The 16,202-nt window shown below is 49.3% G+C and overlaps 1 protein-coding gene and 2 long non-coding RNA genes across 4 annotated transcripts; 2 read left to right on the top strand and 1 right to left on the bottom strand.

Moving 5' to 3' along the window:
* The first annotated feature begins 2,703 nt into the window (after positions 1–2,703).
* On the top strand, positions 2,704–4,639 carry LOC125536755 (uncharacterized). Of its 2 annotated transcripts, none has more exons than XR_015616109.1 (4): positions 2,704–2,969; positions 3,219–3,291; positions 3,505–3,861; positions 3,952–4,639. It is a non-coding gene; the product is annotated as an uncharacterized LOC125536755 (long non-coding RNA). The 2 variants fall into 2 exon arrangements; XR_015616110.1 differs by having other exon boundaries at positions 2,705–2,969; positions 3,526–3,861.
* Positions 4,640–4,944: 305 nt separating this feature from the next.
* On the bottom strand, positions 4,945–8,316 carry LOC125536754 (Pentatricopeptide repeat (PPR-like) superfamily protein). Its single transcript, XM_048700005.2, has 5 exons — positions 6,610–8,316; positions 6,101–6,253; positions 5,904–5,975; positions 5,443–5,629; positions 4,945–5,334 (listed from the first exon to the last, which is right to left on the bottom strand). Exons 1-4 carry the CDS (start codon positions 8,299–8,301, stop codon positions 5,519–5,521), a joined length of 2,028 nt encoding a protein of 675 aa, XP_048555962.1. The 5' UTR covers positions 8,302–8,316; the 3' UTR covers positions 4,945–5,334; positions 5,443–5,518.
* Positions 8,317–11,148: 2,832 nt separating this feature from the next.
* Positions 11,149–12,451, top strand: LOC147984549 (uncharacterized). The gene is made up of 3 exons (XR_015616108.1): positions 11,149–11,229; positions 11,321–11,703; positions 12,337–12,451. It is a non-coding gene; the product is annotated as an uncharacterized LOC147984549 (long non-coding RNA).
* The last annotated feature ends 3,751 nt before the right edge of the window (positions 12,452–16,202 follow it).

The raw sequence follows: 16,202 nt of genomic DNA, 5'->3' as shown, positions 1-16,202 counted from the left end.
GAGCATCCCATCCTCCGAGGACTTTGAGTGAAAATCATCAAGTGAGGAAACCCAACCCAAACACCTACAAACCCAAAGTGATTGAGCATCACTGAAGAGATTGATCTTGCGTAGATCCGACGCTTGTTACTTTTGAAGACCGCGCTTCTTCCAGATGGTTAGGCATCATGGTCTAGAGCATCCAAGAGGAAATTGTGGATCGCCGAGTGACCGAGTTTGTGAAGGTTTGGAAGTCACCTGAAGACTTACCACGAGTGATTGGGCGAGGTCTATGTGACCTTATCTCAAGGAGAATACAGTGAGGACTGTGTGTCCTTAGGTTTAAATACCTAGCCGCTCCAACCAGACGTACAACTGTCACAGCAGTTGGAACTGGTCTACCAAATCATTGTCTTCACCGAGCTTACTAGTTCTATTTCCTCAACTCTTTCATTTCCTCATTTACTGTGCTGTGTGCTTGTTCATATCTGTTTGAAGATTTTGATTGAAGACTTTCTCAATTTCCTCAGTTTAATTTCTTCAGTCTGTTTGTCTTCATCCTGTGTTATCCTGTGTTTACGCTTTCTGTACTCTGAGCTTGTCTTCATTTCATCATGATGACCATGCTTATGTTCTATTATGTTTACATCTAAGTACTTATTCCGCTGCAAGTAGTTCTTCGCTTAGGAATTTCCTCACCCTGAAATTCCTCAGTGAAGAATTCATAAAAATCGCCTATTCACCCCTCCTCTAGTCGATATAACGCACTTTCACATCTCCACTACCATCTTCTTTCTTTTGCCCAATGGTGTATTCCTCTTTATGAATTTGTAGTATCCTACTAGGACATGCCAATTAATGGAACATTACCCTATGATTTTTCGTGTTGTGTCTATCATTTTTTACAGTTTGGATAATTTTCCTTGTCCTTGTGGCATCAATGATCTATACGATTGGTTTGAATCATATGTGTTGATATGGTGCTATTGCTTGTGCTACTGGGTGGGTGCATATGTACATTATATCAACACTCTAGATTAAGCAATATGTATGATGAAGGTGGGAGGGGAGGTCAGAGTGACAAGAAACCACTATACAAACATTGAAACTGTACTATGTGGTATAGAGAGGACCTAAAGAACCTAAAGCTATGGTTGGATTTACCTTGGTAACTTTCAATTGCCAGGTGGGTTGCCCCATGAAGATTCAACCATAAGTGGCGTGTGAGTAAATGGTTCTGCAAAGTGTTGAGTATGTGCCTCTCCCACATATCAATTTGTAACAGTATGTGTATTGGTCATGTTGTCAAAGACAATTGCGTAGGGAAAATGCTACCACCTTATTTACCACTGCCCCTCTTGTTTTCTTTATTCACTTGCAATCATTATTACCTGCATCATTCCTTCTTTAATTTACTTGCACGCTTTACTGTTAGTACCCAACTTATCATTTACTTCCATCTAAGCGCATCTACTACGCTACACGCGGGCGGATGCCCCAGCTGCCACCTAGGTTCGAATGGTCCCAAATCAGCACAACATGCTGCTTGCAGACCAAAGCTACATCCTGCATATGAGCCAACCTCCTCGTCTAGAAAAGCAGAAAAGAGATGGAAAAAGCAACATGGAGAGAGATGTCTTGCTTCTCCTCTTCTAATCTTGGAAACAAATGAGTAAGAAATCGAAGAGAGAGATGAAAATGGAACCCACCAAAGATGATAGCTTGGGACCAGTGGGTTGGGCAGGTGCTAGATGAAGCCAACGCCTCACCGTATCATGCACTCATGGGGGGGCATGGGGCAACACCAAGGTGTTGCCTCCATAACTCATGCTCTAATTAAAAAGAATCTTAGTAAAGTACATGCTAAAAGTGTATAGAAATTTGTATCATAGGCATATATAGCTCGAGAGAATACGAAGTCTGCTTACTTGCTCCATTGGGGTTCGATACTCATTACTTTCAGATCCATAAGTGCTACAATTTGTCCTTGCACTTAAGGGTAATCATGCTCTTTTCTGACACCATTGTCGTCGAGCATATCACTAAGTTGGAACTCTCGTTTGCATTTGTAGCTACCATTTTTAGTGTCTTGTAGCTACTGTTTCTACTGCTCCTTGGATTTACATGGATAGCTGGATGTCAAACAGGTATGGGCACGGTCAATAGGATTATATGGAAATGAGCATGGATCGGGTGGAGCTCTACCCATCCAAACCCGCCCGATTGCCATCCTAACCAACATAGTTAGCGCAGTCTAATCCATCTACAAAATTTCATGCGAAAAACCCATTCCCAAAACCAAAATCCCCAAACAACATGGATATTGCAAGGGTGGCTTCTCAACCATCCCCAAAACTTAAATCCCAATAAAAAATTGTTATTGTTCCTCTTTTTTTTTGCATATATGGCTCTCATTTGAATTTCACTTCAAGAACAAAATATTAATGTTTCGAATGCATACATTTCAACAATATTGGAATATGTCAACTTTTCTATTAAAATTCAAAGTCAATAGTTCAGCAAAAAGCGGCCAAATGAGACTTGATTCATAAATCATGCACTCTCATTGCCACTACGACATCAATTTGGAATTTTAGAAGCCAAGATATTTTCACGAGTGAGTTTTCAATTCTGAAAGCCAAGATCTCACGAAGACAGAAGATGGGGCAGACACGTCGGCAATGAGAACCTCCATCACGACTCGATGCCGGTGGGCAGCATTACCTTTCTTTGTGGGCGCACTGGGGATGCGGGCATGGAAGGGAGGGGTCAGTTTTTTCACAGGAATTGGAGATGCCTTGTAATTCGTAATGACATTTCGGGATGTGGTATTAGAGTTGCCAGTTCCGCCCCCAATTCTGTGAGAATTAATCGACCACGTAAAAAAGAACTAGATAATTCCGAGCCCAAACCCCTGGAATCCTGAGAATTGAATCCCTCCTCTTTCTCCGTCTCTCGGACGCTCGGCGGCGGCGGCGGCTCCAGTCCAGGTACCCTCCTTCCTCCCTCGTCTCCGGCAACGGGCAAACCGCTCACCAGCCACCCTCCAAACCATGCCTACGGCTGCTGTCCTAACTGTACCCCGACCCTCCTCCACCACCGCCGTCCACCGCAGCCCACAGCCACTGTGCTTACCTCCGGTGGCCCCAGGATGCGGATCTACTTCGCCTTGCTCGATGCTGGCTGCTTTGTCTCCGGTGTTGAATTTCTCAGAATGATTGAGGTGCTCCTTTGCGCAGGGTAACTGGCGCACGCCACTAGGGACAAATCAAGAAGCCAAACAGCAACACCGTGGAAGGTGCGAGTCATCAGGTATGCTCTATGCTGCAGATCTCATTTTGCTAGCTTAGTAGCTTAACACAAAATCAGTCCAACATTGCCAAGATTCAATGTTGAAGAAAGACGTAATGAGACAGTGATTTGTGACCTATGTTTATCAATTCTGTTTTCATCTTGAGTATCTCCAAAGCTTATAGCCAATCTCTGTCCATGGTTGACACTTCTCCTTGCGTTTCCTGAATCTAGCAAGTGTGATCTTGTGGTCAGATGGATTCAAGCAACGGGAAGAGGAAACACAGGGGTTACCTTACTTGGACAGACAAAATGGACCAGGCTCTCCTTGATGTTCTTGTCGAGCATCACAACAATGGCAATCATACAGCGAATGGATGGAAGCCACATGCATACTCGGCGGCGGTGAAAAATGTGCGTGAGAAGTGCAATGTGGAGATCACAAGGGATCACGTGCTGTCGAGATGCAAGACCTTTGACAAGCATTGCAGTACCATCAGCAAGTTGCTCGCCCGTTCTGAGTTTGGATGGGATCGAAACAAGAAAATGATCGTGATTCACAATGAGGATGCTTGGAAAACGTACATTCAGGTGGGGTATACAAATTCGTTCGTATTGTTTCTTACCGGGATACGACGATTCTAGCTTATATATGGTTCACTTTTGGTGATTATTTTACAGAAAAACAAAGCAGCTGCGTGCTACAAAAACAAAGTTATCAAGAATTGGGATGCGATAAGTCTAATATTCTCCAGAGATTATGCTACAAGCGAAGATGAGAGTGCAGGCGCTGAGAATGCCCAAGAAATGGCATTGAAGGGTGCTGAAGATGTCCGGGAGCTTATTCAAAATTCACCTTCAGCATCTGAACCTAGCAGTCAAGACCAGGGTGGAACGCCGACATCAATGCAACCCACTCTACAGAGCACGAGGAGGAAGAGGTTCAGAACAGATGATGCACTCTTTTGCATGTCTGGGAATATCAAGAATTCATTTCAGATACTACGGAGCCAAATGAACCTCGAGAGGAACCAGCGAATGCATCTCCGAAGGAAATCTTTGCGGCACTTCAAGAGATACCAAACTTAGGACGGGGTGATCTGCTGAGGGCCTACTGTATTCTCACTAGCAGCGACCGCAAGTTTGAATCCCTTGTGGCACTTCCCATGGATATGAGGAAGGATTGGTTGATGTTGGAAATTGGCAGGAATTGAAGCTTAGTAGTTATGGCAGATTTATCAGTAGTCTTGTAGTATTAAACTAGCTTTGTCCAAGATATTTGCTACTGCAATGCCTGATGTTTAACTGTCCTACTTCTATCTATGCAAGTACTGAAGTCGCGTGTTTTGGATTCTGCCAAGCTTCCTAATTCAATGTCACTGCTGTATGTAACATTGTCAACACCAAGCGGGTGCATACAACTGTGTGTGCCCCGGTCACACGCTAACGCATGCCCTGAATTGCATAGAGCAAATACAGCGACATTGCATAGAGCAAGTACATGCAGAGAAAAAAGAAAAAGAAACCCACCAATCTAGATATTTCAACAAGTGACTGCATACAGAGCAAAATGAGTGAATCTACACTCTAAAGTATGTCTATATACATCCATATGTGGTAGTCCATTTGAAATCTCTAAAAAGGCAAATATTTAGGAACGGAGGGAGTAGTATGTAAATTTGACACACTGAAACTGGCATCCTTTCATCTTTTAATATTGCCCTACACAAACTCTACAAAAATGTACATCTGAATACAATTTGAAATTGGCCTGGAAATGTAATTCCACGTTACAATTCATCTCTCGGCACTGTACTGCTATCAGAGTTATGGGCCAATATTGGTTCCAAAAATTTCAATATGAATGTCTGAGGTCCCGACAGAGATTTTATGTATCTGCTTCCTATATCAAGTATTCAAGTCCCCCTCTCCTTTTGGTACATAGCCTTCCTTCCGGCGGCTGACCAAGATGTGCCTTTCTTCTCCTAAACGATTACGAAGACAACTGTATATATATCGCAGCTTAAAAAGCAGAGTCTATCTGTCAGGCAGATGGAGCTTCACCTGATGAAGATATAACAATTGAAATGTCAGCAAAAGTAAGATTTGGTATTAACTGCAAATCATCTACAACATAAGGCAAAATGGTAAATGCTGGAATTCAGTACCAACCTTCCATTGCGAGTTTAACAAGATCAACAGAGACATTGTGCTTCCATCAGTGATTAGTGACTTGTATCTAAATTGCCTATGCAACCCTTGTGTGTTTCATATATCTTAAAGCTGAACGCAGCATTGCTCTAGCTTTGCGGTCAGGGGCACATCCTGATGTAATCATTTCTTCGTAGATGACCGGAACCTGTTACATTATTAACAAACCACAAGGTCCACAACTTCAGATCATGGGTTTCCACTGCCAGGGCTTGCAGGTAATATCAAATAAACTAGTTTATTAACCATGATGCTGGTCTACTTATCTAAGAAGAGAAGGTTAGAATAGCATATCACACACAATTTGTTAGAACAATTGTAAGTAGCGCAGCATTGCCAGCATAATGAGCAGATAACATTTCGATCAAAGCTATCTATACCAGCATTGCAGTAAAGAACATTTTGAAGGAGTTTGTGCTTACCTTGTCGAACTGCTCTACACGGATTAGAGCTTTCATTAGTGTTGTGTATGTAATAACGTCAGGCTTAAAATCCTGAAATTTGATGGGCAAAATAAAGAAGTCTTTTCATGAGATTCAATTGCATAGATGACCAGCGGTTTAAGAGAAGTAATATGATGCAGCTCAAGATAACAAAATGAGCGCAAAACATCACTTACATTTTCCTTCATGAATTGAAGCACGGAGAATGCTTCAACAACCCTTCTATCCTCACCAAAGGCGTTAATCAATGAGTTGAGCACTACCGTGCTAGCCTCGAGTCCATCCGCTCTCATGGCCTTGACTACATTTAACGCATGGTCTGCTAAACCCTGGAAATGGTCCATCCATGAATTATGAGAAATAGAATGTTAAGTTGAATGACACATGTGTATTGCCACTGCAACAATCTTATCATATTGTATACCACTAACAAGTCAGGCAAATGAAAACAAAAGATCCAGAACATATAGAACTACAGATTCAAATGCATCATTAGATTATGCAGATTCTTGTTAGTAGAAAAGTGCTGGCTAGTATGAAACAATATTGTTAAGTGTACAATCAGCGACAGTTTTGCATCAACGTTATCAGAGATGGTTAGCTAGGGAACTAAGCAAATTGGCAAGGAACATTCATGGTCAATCATAAGCCATAACAAAAAATCCACACTAAAAACGTTCCATACCCTTTGCGCATATGCATTGACAAGGGCATGGTACATGGTGGGCGATGGCTTCAGTCCGTCAGCTTTCATCGCCTCAATGCAATCAATTGCCTCCTTGTACCTACCAGACCTCCCATACACATCCACAAGTGTAGTGTAGGTGATAATGTTGGGAACCAAGCCCTGTTCCTTCATCTCTGACATCATTGTTTCCACCCCCACCCATCGCTCTTGTTCACCAAGCAAATTGATCATGATGTTATATGTGGTCGTGCCTGGTGGGCAGTTACTTTCACGCATCTCCTTAAACAGCTCCATGGCGCGATCATGCCGCCCTCCCTTACAATGCGCATCAATAAGTGTGTTCCATGTGACAACATCCGGTTCAATCCCTTCTCCTCGCATCCGGTTAAACACATCCATGGCGTGTCCAAGGCAATTGTACTTCCCAAATGTATCTATCATGACATTGTAGAAATGCCGATCCGGCTGCACACCGCTTGCATGCATCTCACGTAGCACCGCAAATGCCTTCTGCCAATCCCCCCTGTCACGGAACCCCGCAAGGATCCGGCTGAACACATACGAGCTCGGTTTAACTCCGTCAGCTTCCATCTCCTTGAGCAGTATCCTTGCACTCTCCCATCTTCCAGCCCTCGTGTACGCGTCCACGAGCAAGCTGTAAGTGGCCTCATCGGGCGCAACCCCGCACTCTGACATTTCATCGAGCACGTGCTCAGCGTTCTTGAGCGACCCAATTTTGACATACCCTTTGAGCAGCGCGTTGTACGCGCGTGTCCTCGGTTTGATTTCCCCGGCAAGGAAGAATTCCAAGAATAGCGCTTCAGCCTCGGGCACGCGACCGGCGATGCCGAGCGCGGAGATGAGCGCGGTGACGGCATTGGAGCGTGGCGTGAGCCCGATGGCCTGCGCGGAGGCGAGGAGCTCGAGCGCTGCGTCCGGGAGCGCGGCCCGCGCGAAGGCGGAGATGAGGTCGGAGAAGAGCGGCGCGTCCGGCTCGAGGCGCGACTCCCTGAGGTCACCGAGGAGGCGCTCGAGGATGGCGGCGTCGGGCGGGTCCCGCGTGTTGAGCAGCGAGGCGAGGAGGTGCGAGTAGGAGGCGAGGTCCGGGAGGAAGTTGTGCTCGCGGATGAGCGCGAGGAGGCGCAGCGCGATGGCGGGGCGGGAGGCGGCGGCGGAGGCGGCGAGGAGGGAGTTGAGCAGCAGCGGGGAGGGCGGGTCGGAGAGGGAGGGCGGGAAGGAGAGCAGCAGCGAGTGAGGGAGCAGGCGGCCGGAGACGGAGAGCGAGTGGATGAGCGAGGAGAGGAGCAGGTCGAGCGGGAAGCAGAGGCGGTGGCGCTGGAGGAAGGGGAGCAGCGCGAAGGCGAGCGGCAGGGACGCGTCGCTGGCGGCGAGGCCCCGCAGCAGAGCGTGCCACTCGTGCGACGGCACGGCGGAGTAGGACGCGGCGAGTCGGCGCTCGGGGGCCGGCACGGTGGGCGGAGGGGACGGCGAGGTGAGCGAGGCGACCGTGGAGGGGTCGGAGAGGTAGGCGAGCAGCGGCTCGAAGTCGTAGCGGCTGGCGGGGCCGGCGGCGGAGACGGAGACGGAGGCCGACGAGGTGGTGCAGCTGGGTACGGGGAGGGGGAGGCGGAGGCGGTGGCGCTGGCGGTGGTGGGGGAGGAAGGTCGGGGGGAGGAGGGAGGCGGGCATGGTGGTGGTGGACTGGAGGAGGCCGGGAGAGCGAGTGGTGGAGGCGCGGGAGAGTGGGCTTTATCTGGTTTTGCGATTTCTTCCTTTTCCACCTCTTGTTTCCTCTGTTAAAACTGGCTCTGGCATGTAGACCTTCACGCTTCAGTGGCACGCGAGCTTCAACGATTTGGCCATTCGCATCAGTGGTTCAGCACCAGGAGACAGTTTCACTTGCGGCTTCTGCACCCTCTGTCGTGGTTCTAAGTCTGACAATAGAATAAATGGTAGATATGTAGAAGCAAGATCCTAGCTATGGAAAAGTTGTACGCACAAGTATTACGAGTTCAGGCCCTTCTCGGAGGAAGTAACAGCCCTACGTCTCGGTGCCCGGAGACGGTCGATTGGATTATATGCGTGTGTGTTACAGGGGGTGCGAACCCTTATGCATGTGGAGGGGAGTGGCTTATATAGAGTGCGTCAGGACCCCAGCCAGCCCACGTTACAAGGGATTTAAGGTACATCAAGAGGGGGGTGTTACTGGTAACGTCCGTAATAAGGTGTTAGAAATGGCTATTAAGTCTAGGAGTTAACGTCCGACCGTTGCTGTATAGAGTGACTTTAGGTCTTCTGTCCATCGAGTGTTTCTTGTTACGGTCGAGTGACCTTGATTCCTTCAAGTGGAAATATTTCTGGTCGAGTGGATGATGGTACCCCTCGAATGCTTTTGGCTTTAGAGTGATGTCCTTGGGTATGGTACTTATGTCAGGCCTGTGACCCTACCCTAGGTACATGTCCTCATCATTAGCCCCCGAATGGACCGGGATTTGAGTGAAGAAGGAGTTGAAAATACTTCCGACTCATTTTTCGTGCTTCGGGTGTGTCTTGTTTTGGATCGACGAACCGAGGTCGTGACACCAACTTCTTTTTCAGTCGCCCTGATCCATTCCTGGTTTTGTCGAGTCAACTTTTGTTGGAAGAGGTCCGAGTGCTAATGTGGAGGAGATCTTCCGTCTGACAAGTTGTTCTGCTGCCCGCGGATCTCGCGGGATTCGAATTTCGGGAAGCACGCAGGGCGGAGGAGGCCGCAGTAATCGGGCTGGATAAGGCAAGGCCGCCTCGATTCCCGCGCCGCCTTTTTTGACACGTATCGCGCGCGCGACTGTTGCTGGATTTGATAAGATCGCCCGGGCCTACAGGTCAGTCACTCGGAAGCAACCCCATATAAGGCGCCGGACCGGGGTTTTTGAACAGTGCGTCCTCATTCTTCTTCTCCCTTCACAGTTTTCCTCACTGCGCCTGCTCCTGGTCCAGCGCCGCCGCTCCGTTCGAGCTCCGTCCGCGGCGATGGGGAAAGAAAAGACGGTGGCTCTGGAGCGCGCGAAGAAGGCGACGGCGAAGGCGAAGGGGAAAAAGTCCAGCACGGGCGGATCCTCGTCGCGGTCTGGTTTGCCGCGCGGTTGGATCCAGGGTGACTGGATCCGTTTGACGATCCGCCAGGACGACCTCGACGATCTGGCGGAGGAGGGGCTGATTCCTCACGGATCGGCGCGGCTCCCGGAGGATGAGACCGAACCTCGACCGCGGGAGGGTGAGTGCGTCCTCCTCGCCACTCACATCGACCGTGGATTTTCTTTGCCTCCCCATCCTTTTTTCCGAGCTTTCTTGAATTTCTTTGGAGCACAACTTCATCACTTTCCCCCCAACACCATCGTGTATCTTGCTGCTTTCGTGTCTCTGTGCGAAAATTTCTTGGGTTGTCGACCACACTGGTGTCTCTTCAAGCACATTTTCACGTGTCGCTCCCAGTCGGTCAAAAAGGCCAACCCGAGTGACGAGAGGACCCAAGTGATCCAGATGTGTGGGGGTCTTGGGATTCAGATGAGGGGTAAGAGCTCTTTCCCAGCCATAATTCTTCCTGAGTCGGTACGAGGGTGGCAGTCGACCTGGTTTTACTTCAAAAACCAGCCGACTCCAGGTCAGTCGACTGGACTTCCTCCTTTTTCTATGGCTCGCGTAGAGAAGCCCTCCGCCTTGAAAGTGACTCCAGGGAGAAAGCGAAGGTGAAAGTGCTGGTTGAGCGAGTGGTCCATCTCATCCGTGAGGGTGTAACTGGAATGGATCTCCTGGAAGTCTTTCTCAGACGACGCATTCAGCCACTTCAAGCTCGCGACCATCCGATGTGGATGTACTCGGGCATTGAAGATTCCACTCGGGTGCACTCAGAAGAAGTCGACGAGGATACGGTGGAGAAGTGGTTGAGGAGTATCACTGGCAACAAGGATAACCCCAAAGGAGCCAGGAGAATCCCTCCACTTGACCAATCCTATGAACCAGACAAGGTCCGATTCTGAATTACCGAGTGTCATCTTGATTTAACATGCAACTGTTTATGCTTCACCGACTGACTTTGTCTTGCTTGCTTTCTTCTAGGCCCTTACTGAAATGTATTCGATGCCCAACGGAGAGTAGGAGCAGGACCCAGAGGGGGAGGCAAGCGGAGGTGAAAGTGGCGAGTGGCATTCTGACGGAGAGGGGGACGAGGAGAGCGACAACCCGAGTGATGAAGAAGAGGTCGAATCTCCTCCCCGCAGGGAAAGGCCATCCAAACTTACTCACGACCCGGCGAGCGCCCATGACAAGGCGACCGTTCAGACCGGGCAGTCGTCAAAGCGTCCTCGGACGTCCTCTCCGGCACCAACTGAAAAGGATCCAAAGCAGTCCAAGGTTGTAGTGCAGAAGACTCGGAAGGCGCCGCCGAGAATCAAAATTGACGTTCATGTTGCTTCTACGTGAGTGTTCTTCTTTCGCTTTTACTCGACGTTCTGTGCTGTTTATTTTCCCCTTGGTTTGACCGAATGAATCTTGAAACTGGCAGTGCCGCTACCTCCAGGACCTCTGCTTATAAAAACGAGGACGAGGAAATGGAAGATGCAGTCACCTCCAATCCGGGTACAATCTTCGTGATTTTGTCTTCGCTTTGTCGATTGAACTGTGATATATCCAACGGATGATGAAATTTTGGCGACTGATCTTTTTACAGCTCTCAACGCCATTGACCTCCCCGACGACGACGAGGACGAGCCACAGAGGCCCTTGGGGAGAAGAAACAGGAAAACGTCCGCTGGCAAGACGCTTCAGTCGACGCCGGTGGCGGAACCGGTAGTTCAGGACGCTGGCGTCGCTAATCAGACTTCCATCTCCTTCGCCATACCGTTGTCGAGTGCTCGGCCTTTCGCGTCAGCTGCACAGGCTCCCGCCGATCCACCTTCACTTTTTGCTACACATCACGTCCCAGAGGACCAAGTGGGTGCTGCCAAAGAGGCTATATGCTAGGCGGGCATTATGATGGAGAAGGTGAAGATGGCGCGGGAAGCCAGCCAAGCTGCTTATGATGCCAGCTCCGCTCTCAAGAGCAACGTCCAGGTTAGCAGATTGGCTACCGACTCTTTTGGCTTGTTCTATTAGGATATGGTACCTGAAAACTTTCTTTCAAAGAATCTTTTCATCTGTTTACGCTTCGCATCTGTACACCCACTGGGTGTTTCGATTTGTCACTGAGCAAATCCGTACTTTGAGCTGAATTCGATATTGTCGTCGATTGAATTTTTGAACCAGCGGGGGCACGCTGAGTGCACCCACTGGGTGTAGTCCCCGAGACTATGGTGGACTGCAGGCAGTCGATTGTAGTCTTGGAATTTGAATTTCTTCGCTCGGTCTGGTCGGGCCATGTCGAGTGGAACTTTGAACCAGTGGGGGCACGCTGAGTGCACCCACTGGGTGTAGTCCCCGAGACCGTGGTCGACTGCTGGCAGTCGACTATGTTCTGAAGACTCTGTTTGTTGCTTTCTCTTTTTTTTGCACTCGTGCTGGACAGGCCTTGTCGAGTGTAAACTGAACCAGTGGGGTCACGCTAAGTGCACCCACTGGGTGTAGTCCCCGAGACTACTGTTGGATGTTTGATTCGGCAGTAGTCTTAGAATTTGTTGGCTTTATCCTTTTATCTTTCCAAAATAACCAATCTTTTCGCCTGTCGACTGACCTGTTCTTTGGTTGCAGAAATCTTGTGATCTTGGAGCTCATTTTGCTGACCTGGAGAAGCAGCAAATTCAACTCAACCTCGATCTGGAGCTGGCCAAGACAGAACTGCAGAACGCCAAGGATGACGCCGCTGGTAAGGAAGACCTGTCAACTGAGTTATCCCTGAACCGGATTTCATTCTGCTTTTTCTGAATCAAGCATTATTTCTTTCAGAGAAACTGAACCAAGCTCTGGCGAAAAAGGATCAAGATCTCGCGGCCGCGCAGAAAAAAGCTGATGAGAAAACCACGCTCGCTGAAAGAAGTTGGCTTCAGTTGGCAAATTGGAGGAAGAAAACTCCAAGCTGAAAACTGCCCTTGACGAAGCCAATAAGGAAGCGACTCGCCTGAAGAAGGACAAGGAAAATCTGAACGAGAAGATGGAAGGTATTGCCCGCAGGAGGAACAATCTGGAGAGTTATCTGGGAAGACTTGCTAAGAAGTTGTTCGTCATGCTTGAAGGTGTTTTCTTTGATCCGACTGGTTTGTTCTTGTCGACTCGACATATGATTGTCGGTGTCAAAACCGGCGGATCTCGGGTAGGGGGTCCCGAACTGTGCGTCTAGGCGGATGGTAACAGGAGATAAGGGACACAATGTTTTACCCAGGTTCGGGCCCTCTTGATGGAGGTAAAACCCTACGTCCTGCTTGATTAATATTGAAGATATGGGTAGTACAAGAGTAGATCTACCACGAGATCAAGGAGGCTAAACCCTAGAAGCTAGCCTATGGTATGATTGTTGTATGTTGTCCTACGGACTAAAACCCTCCGGTTTATATAGACACCGAAGAGGGTTAGGGTTACACAAAGTCGGTTATAATGGTAGGAGATCTAAATATCCGCATCGCCAAGCTTGCCTTCCACGCCAAGGAAAGTCCCTTCCGGACACGGGACGAAGTCTTCAATCTTGTATCATCATAGTCCGGGAGTCCGGCTGAAGGTATAGTACGGCCATCCGGACACCCCCTAATCCAGGACTCCCTCAGTAGCCCCTGAACCAGGCTTCAATGACGACGAGTCCGGCGCGCAGATTGTCTTCGGCATTGCAAGGCGGGTTCCTCCTCCAAGTACTTCATAAAAGATTGTAAACACTAAGGATAGTGTCCGGCTCTGCAAAATAAGTTTCCACATATTGCCATAGAGAGAATAATATTTGCACAAATCTAATCTCCTGACGTATTCCGTAGTGTGACATCACACTACGGCCAAGCCTTTATTCGAATCTTTTTTACTTCCCCACCTCAGCGCTTTTTGCGAGGCGGTTTCCTTGGCACGTCTTGTCAAAGCAGAGATCGTGTCCCCTTTGTTTACGGGATTCTCATCAATACGGACGTGGGTAACCCAATCGTGTCCGTTAGCATGTTTTCTCGATTAAAGGCGAGTCCCAAACGGTTACGGGGAGGGCTCTTGGTATTCAACCTCTTATAAAGAGACCAAGGCTTTACTCCTTTCTTCCAATCTCAAACGAGTTCGCCCGTCACCTCGAGTTCCAACACCCTAGGCTCCAAATTTCAGGCGCTTCGGACCTTCGAAAATGTCCGGTTCCGACCTTCAAGGCCAATGGACCCCCTCCCCCGTCATGGAGGAGGACGTGCTAAAGTTGAGAGAGGCCAAGTTCTTGACCGGCGAAATTTCGCATAGGCTGCCTGCTCAAGGGCAAGCTATTCCCAGTCCCCAGCCCGGTGAGAGCGTGGTGTTCGTGTCTCACTTCCTTCAGGGGTTAGGCTTCCCAATGGATCCCTTCGTGAGGGGGCTGATGTTCTATTACGGGCTGGAATTTCACGACTTAGCTCCAGAGTCCATCCTCCATATTTCCTCATTCATCGTCGTGTGTGAAGCATTCCTCCGTGTTACTCCTCACTTCGGATTATGGCTCAAGACCTTTAAAGTAGAGCCGAAGATGATTGAGGGACGGCACACAGAGTGCAGAGGCGCTGTTATAAGCAAGAATGCTGATGCTCCATGGCCCGAGGGCCCTTTTCAAGAGGAGCTCGGCTTATGGCAACGAGAGTGGTTCTATATCACCGCTCCCAGGGGCACCAAGTGGGTGGCGCCGCCTGCCTTTCGCTCGGGTCCCCCAAAACAGCTAGGATCATGGGTCAATAAAGGCCTAGACTGGGGGCCGTCCCAAGACGTGCCTTTGTTGCAGGGTCGCATCAGGGATCTCTTAGAAAGAGATCTCAACCTGGTCAAAGTGACGCAAGTCATGCTGATTCGCCGGACCCTGCCCGGAAAACGTCGCTCCCTTCGCCTGTGGGAGTTTAATCCTGAGGGACCGCGAGCTCTCCAGCATTTTATGGGCGCAACGCCCACGGAGCTGTATAAACTGTTCTTCGGATCACAAGCAATGTGTCCGGGTTTGACCGAGGATGCAGGTCTGAGCTGCAATCGCCCGGATACTCAAGCAAGTAGCCTTGTGCCCGGACTCACTATCCGTATATTTGTTATAAACTTGCCCCTAAAAGAGCTGTCCTTTTAAACAGGAGTGGATAGCGAAAGCAAAGCTGATCAGGTGTCTGGCTCCCCTCCCCGAGACCAGGCTGGATCCCGTGCTGGTCAGGATGTTGAAGATTGTGCCTTTGGAGGAGAGCAAGGGAGGGGACAAGGAAACTATGGCCTCCTCGAAGGAGGCTGTTCGGACGGGAGGAACCGAAAATTACTCTCCTCAGGGGAAGAAGAGGACCGCCTCTGAAGACCCGGAGACCATGTCCTCAAAGCGGGGGGAAAAATCCTCGTCAGAGGGTCCTACGCCGGGGGGTACCTCGGCCGAATTGTGCCCCCAAGGGGATCAGCCCTCCAGCGAGCCGTAAGTAGAGAAAGATTTTCTTTTTGAGAGATAAGAGAAACCCTTGCTTTATATCTGAGAGGATTAACCAAAATTTTACCTTGTAGCTCGGACCTCAGCCCTTCTCAGCAGAGCTCGTCTTCGGGGGACCTTCTTCCGGAGATGATGGAGAGCGGAACGCCTCCCCTTGCCATACCGCCTAGCGAGGCGGGCGATCCTGAGGTCTCGTCGCGGAGGGTTTCTCCGAATCCGGCAGGGGCGGAAGGTAGCCATATGCCCCCCAAGGTTCTCCGCGTCCGGCCTTTGAAAGAGGCCATAGGACGAGTCCAGCACCGCCCGGTGCTCGGTCGGAGGAGCTGAAGAATCTGCTAGGGCGAGCATCTATCTCTGAGGAGCACCGTGCATTGATGGGCATGGTGATTGAAAGGATTTCGTTTGCGGAAAGCGGATTGCATGAGGCCGTCAGAAGTTTACTGATAGGTTTTGAGGTACGTGAAATAATGTACACTTTTGACAGTTGCGCATGAATAAGATGCGCCCTGTGTAGATAATAGCCCCTGAGACTTTGTGCGTTGTCAAAAGTGACGGCGCACAGAGGATCATAATCCCAGGTCTAATATGCCTCCTTTATACATAGGCGGCGAAGTGTCCGGTGGCTAGCTGGACTGATGAGTTTGCCGAACTAAAGCGGCAACTTGACATGGCAGATGCCGACATCGCGCTTGTCAACAAGCGGCTTGACGAGGCACAAGGTATGTAACTCCTCGGGCGGCACCTGGTAAGAGGAGCTTTATGCCAGTATCTTACGATGTGTGCATTTGATGCAGATGGTGCGGCCGCCGTGGAAAGTCTTCGGGCGGAAATTGCCCGAGCCAAGGAACAAGCCAGAAAAAGTGATGCGGCTACCGAGAAGGCCCTTGAAGAGCTGAGAGCTGAACAGGCTGCTCACTGCCAAAGCAAGAAAGAGATGGCCGAGATGGCCGTGAGGCTAAAGAATGCTGTTGACTGTTGCAAGCTTCTTGAAAAAGAAGAGCGGGCGGAACGGACGGACTTGGAGAAG

Source organism: Triticum urartu, chromosome 2A (assembly GCF_056163025.1).
Source record: "Triticum urartu cultivar PI428250 chromosome 2A, HENAU_Tu73, whole genome shotgun sequence".
NCBI lineage: Eukaryota > Viridiplantae > Streptophyta > Magnoliopsida > Poales > Poaceae > Triticum > Triticum urartu.
Note: the sequence above shows the minus strand (reverse complement) of the source record. Positions and strands in the feature narration are given on the sequence as shown.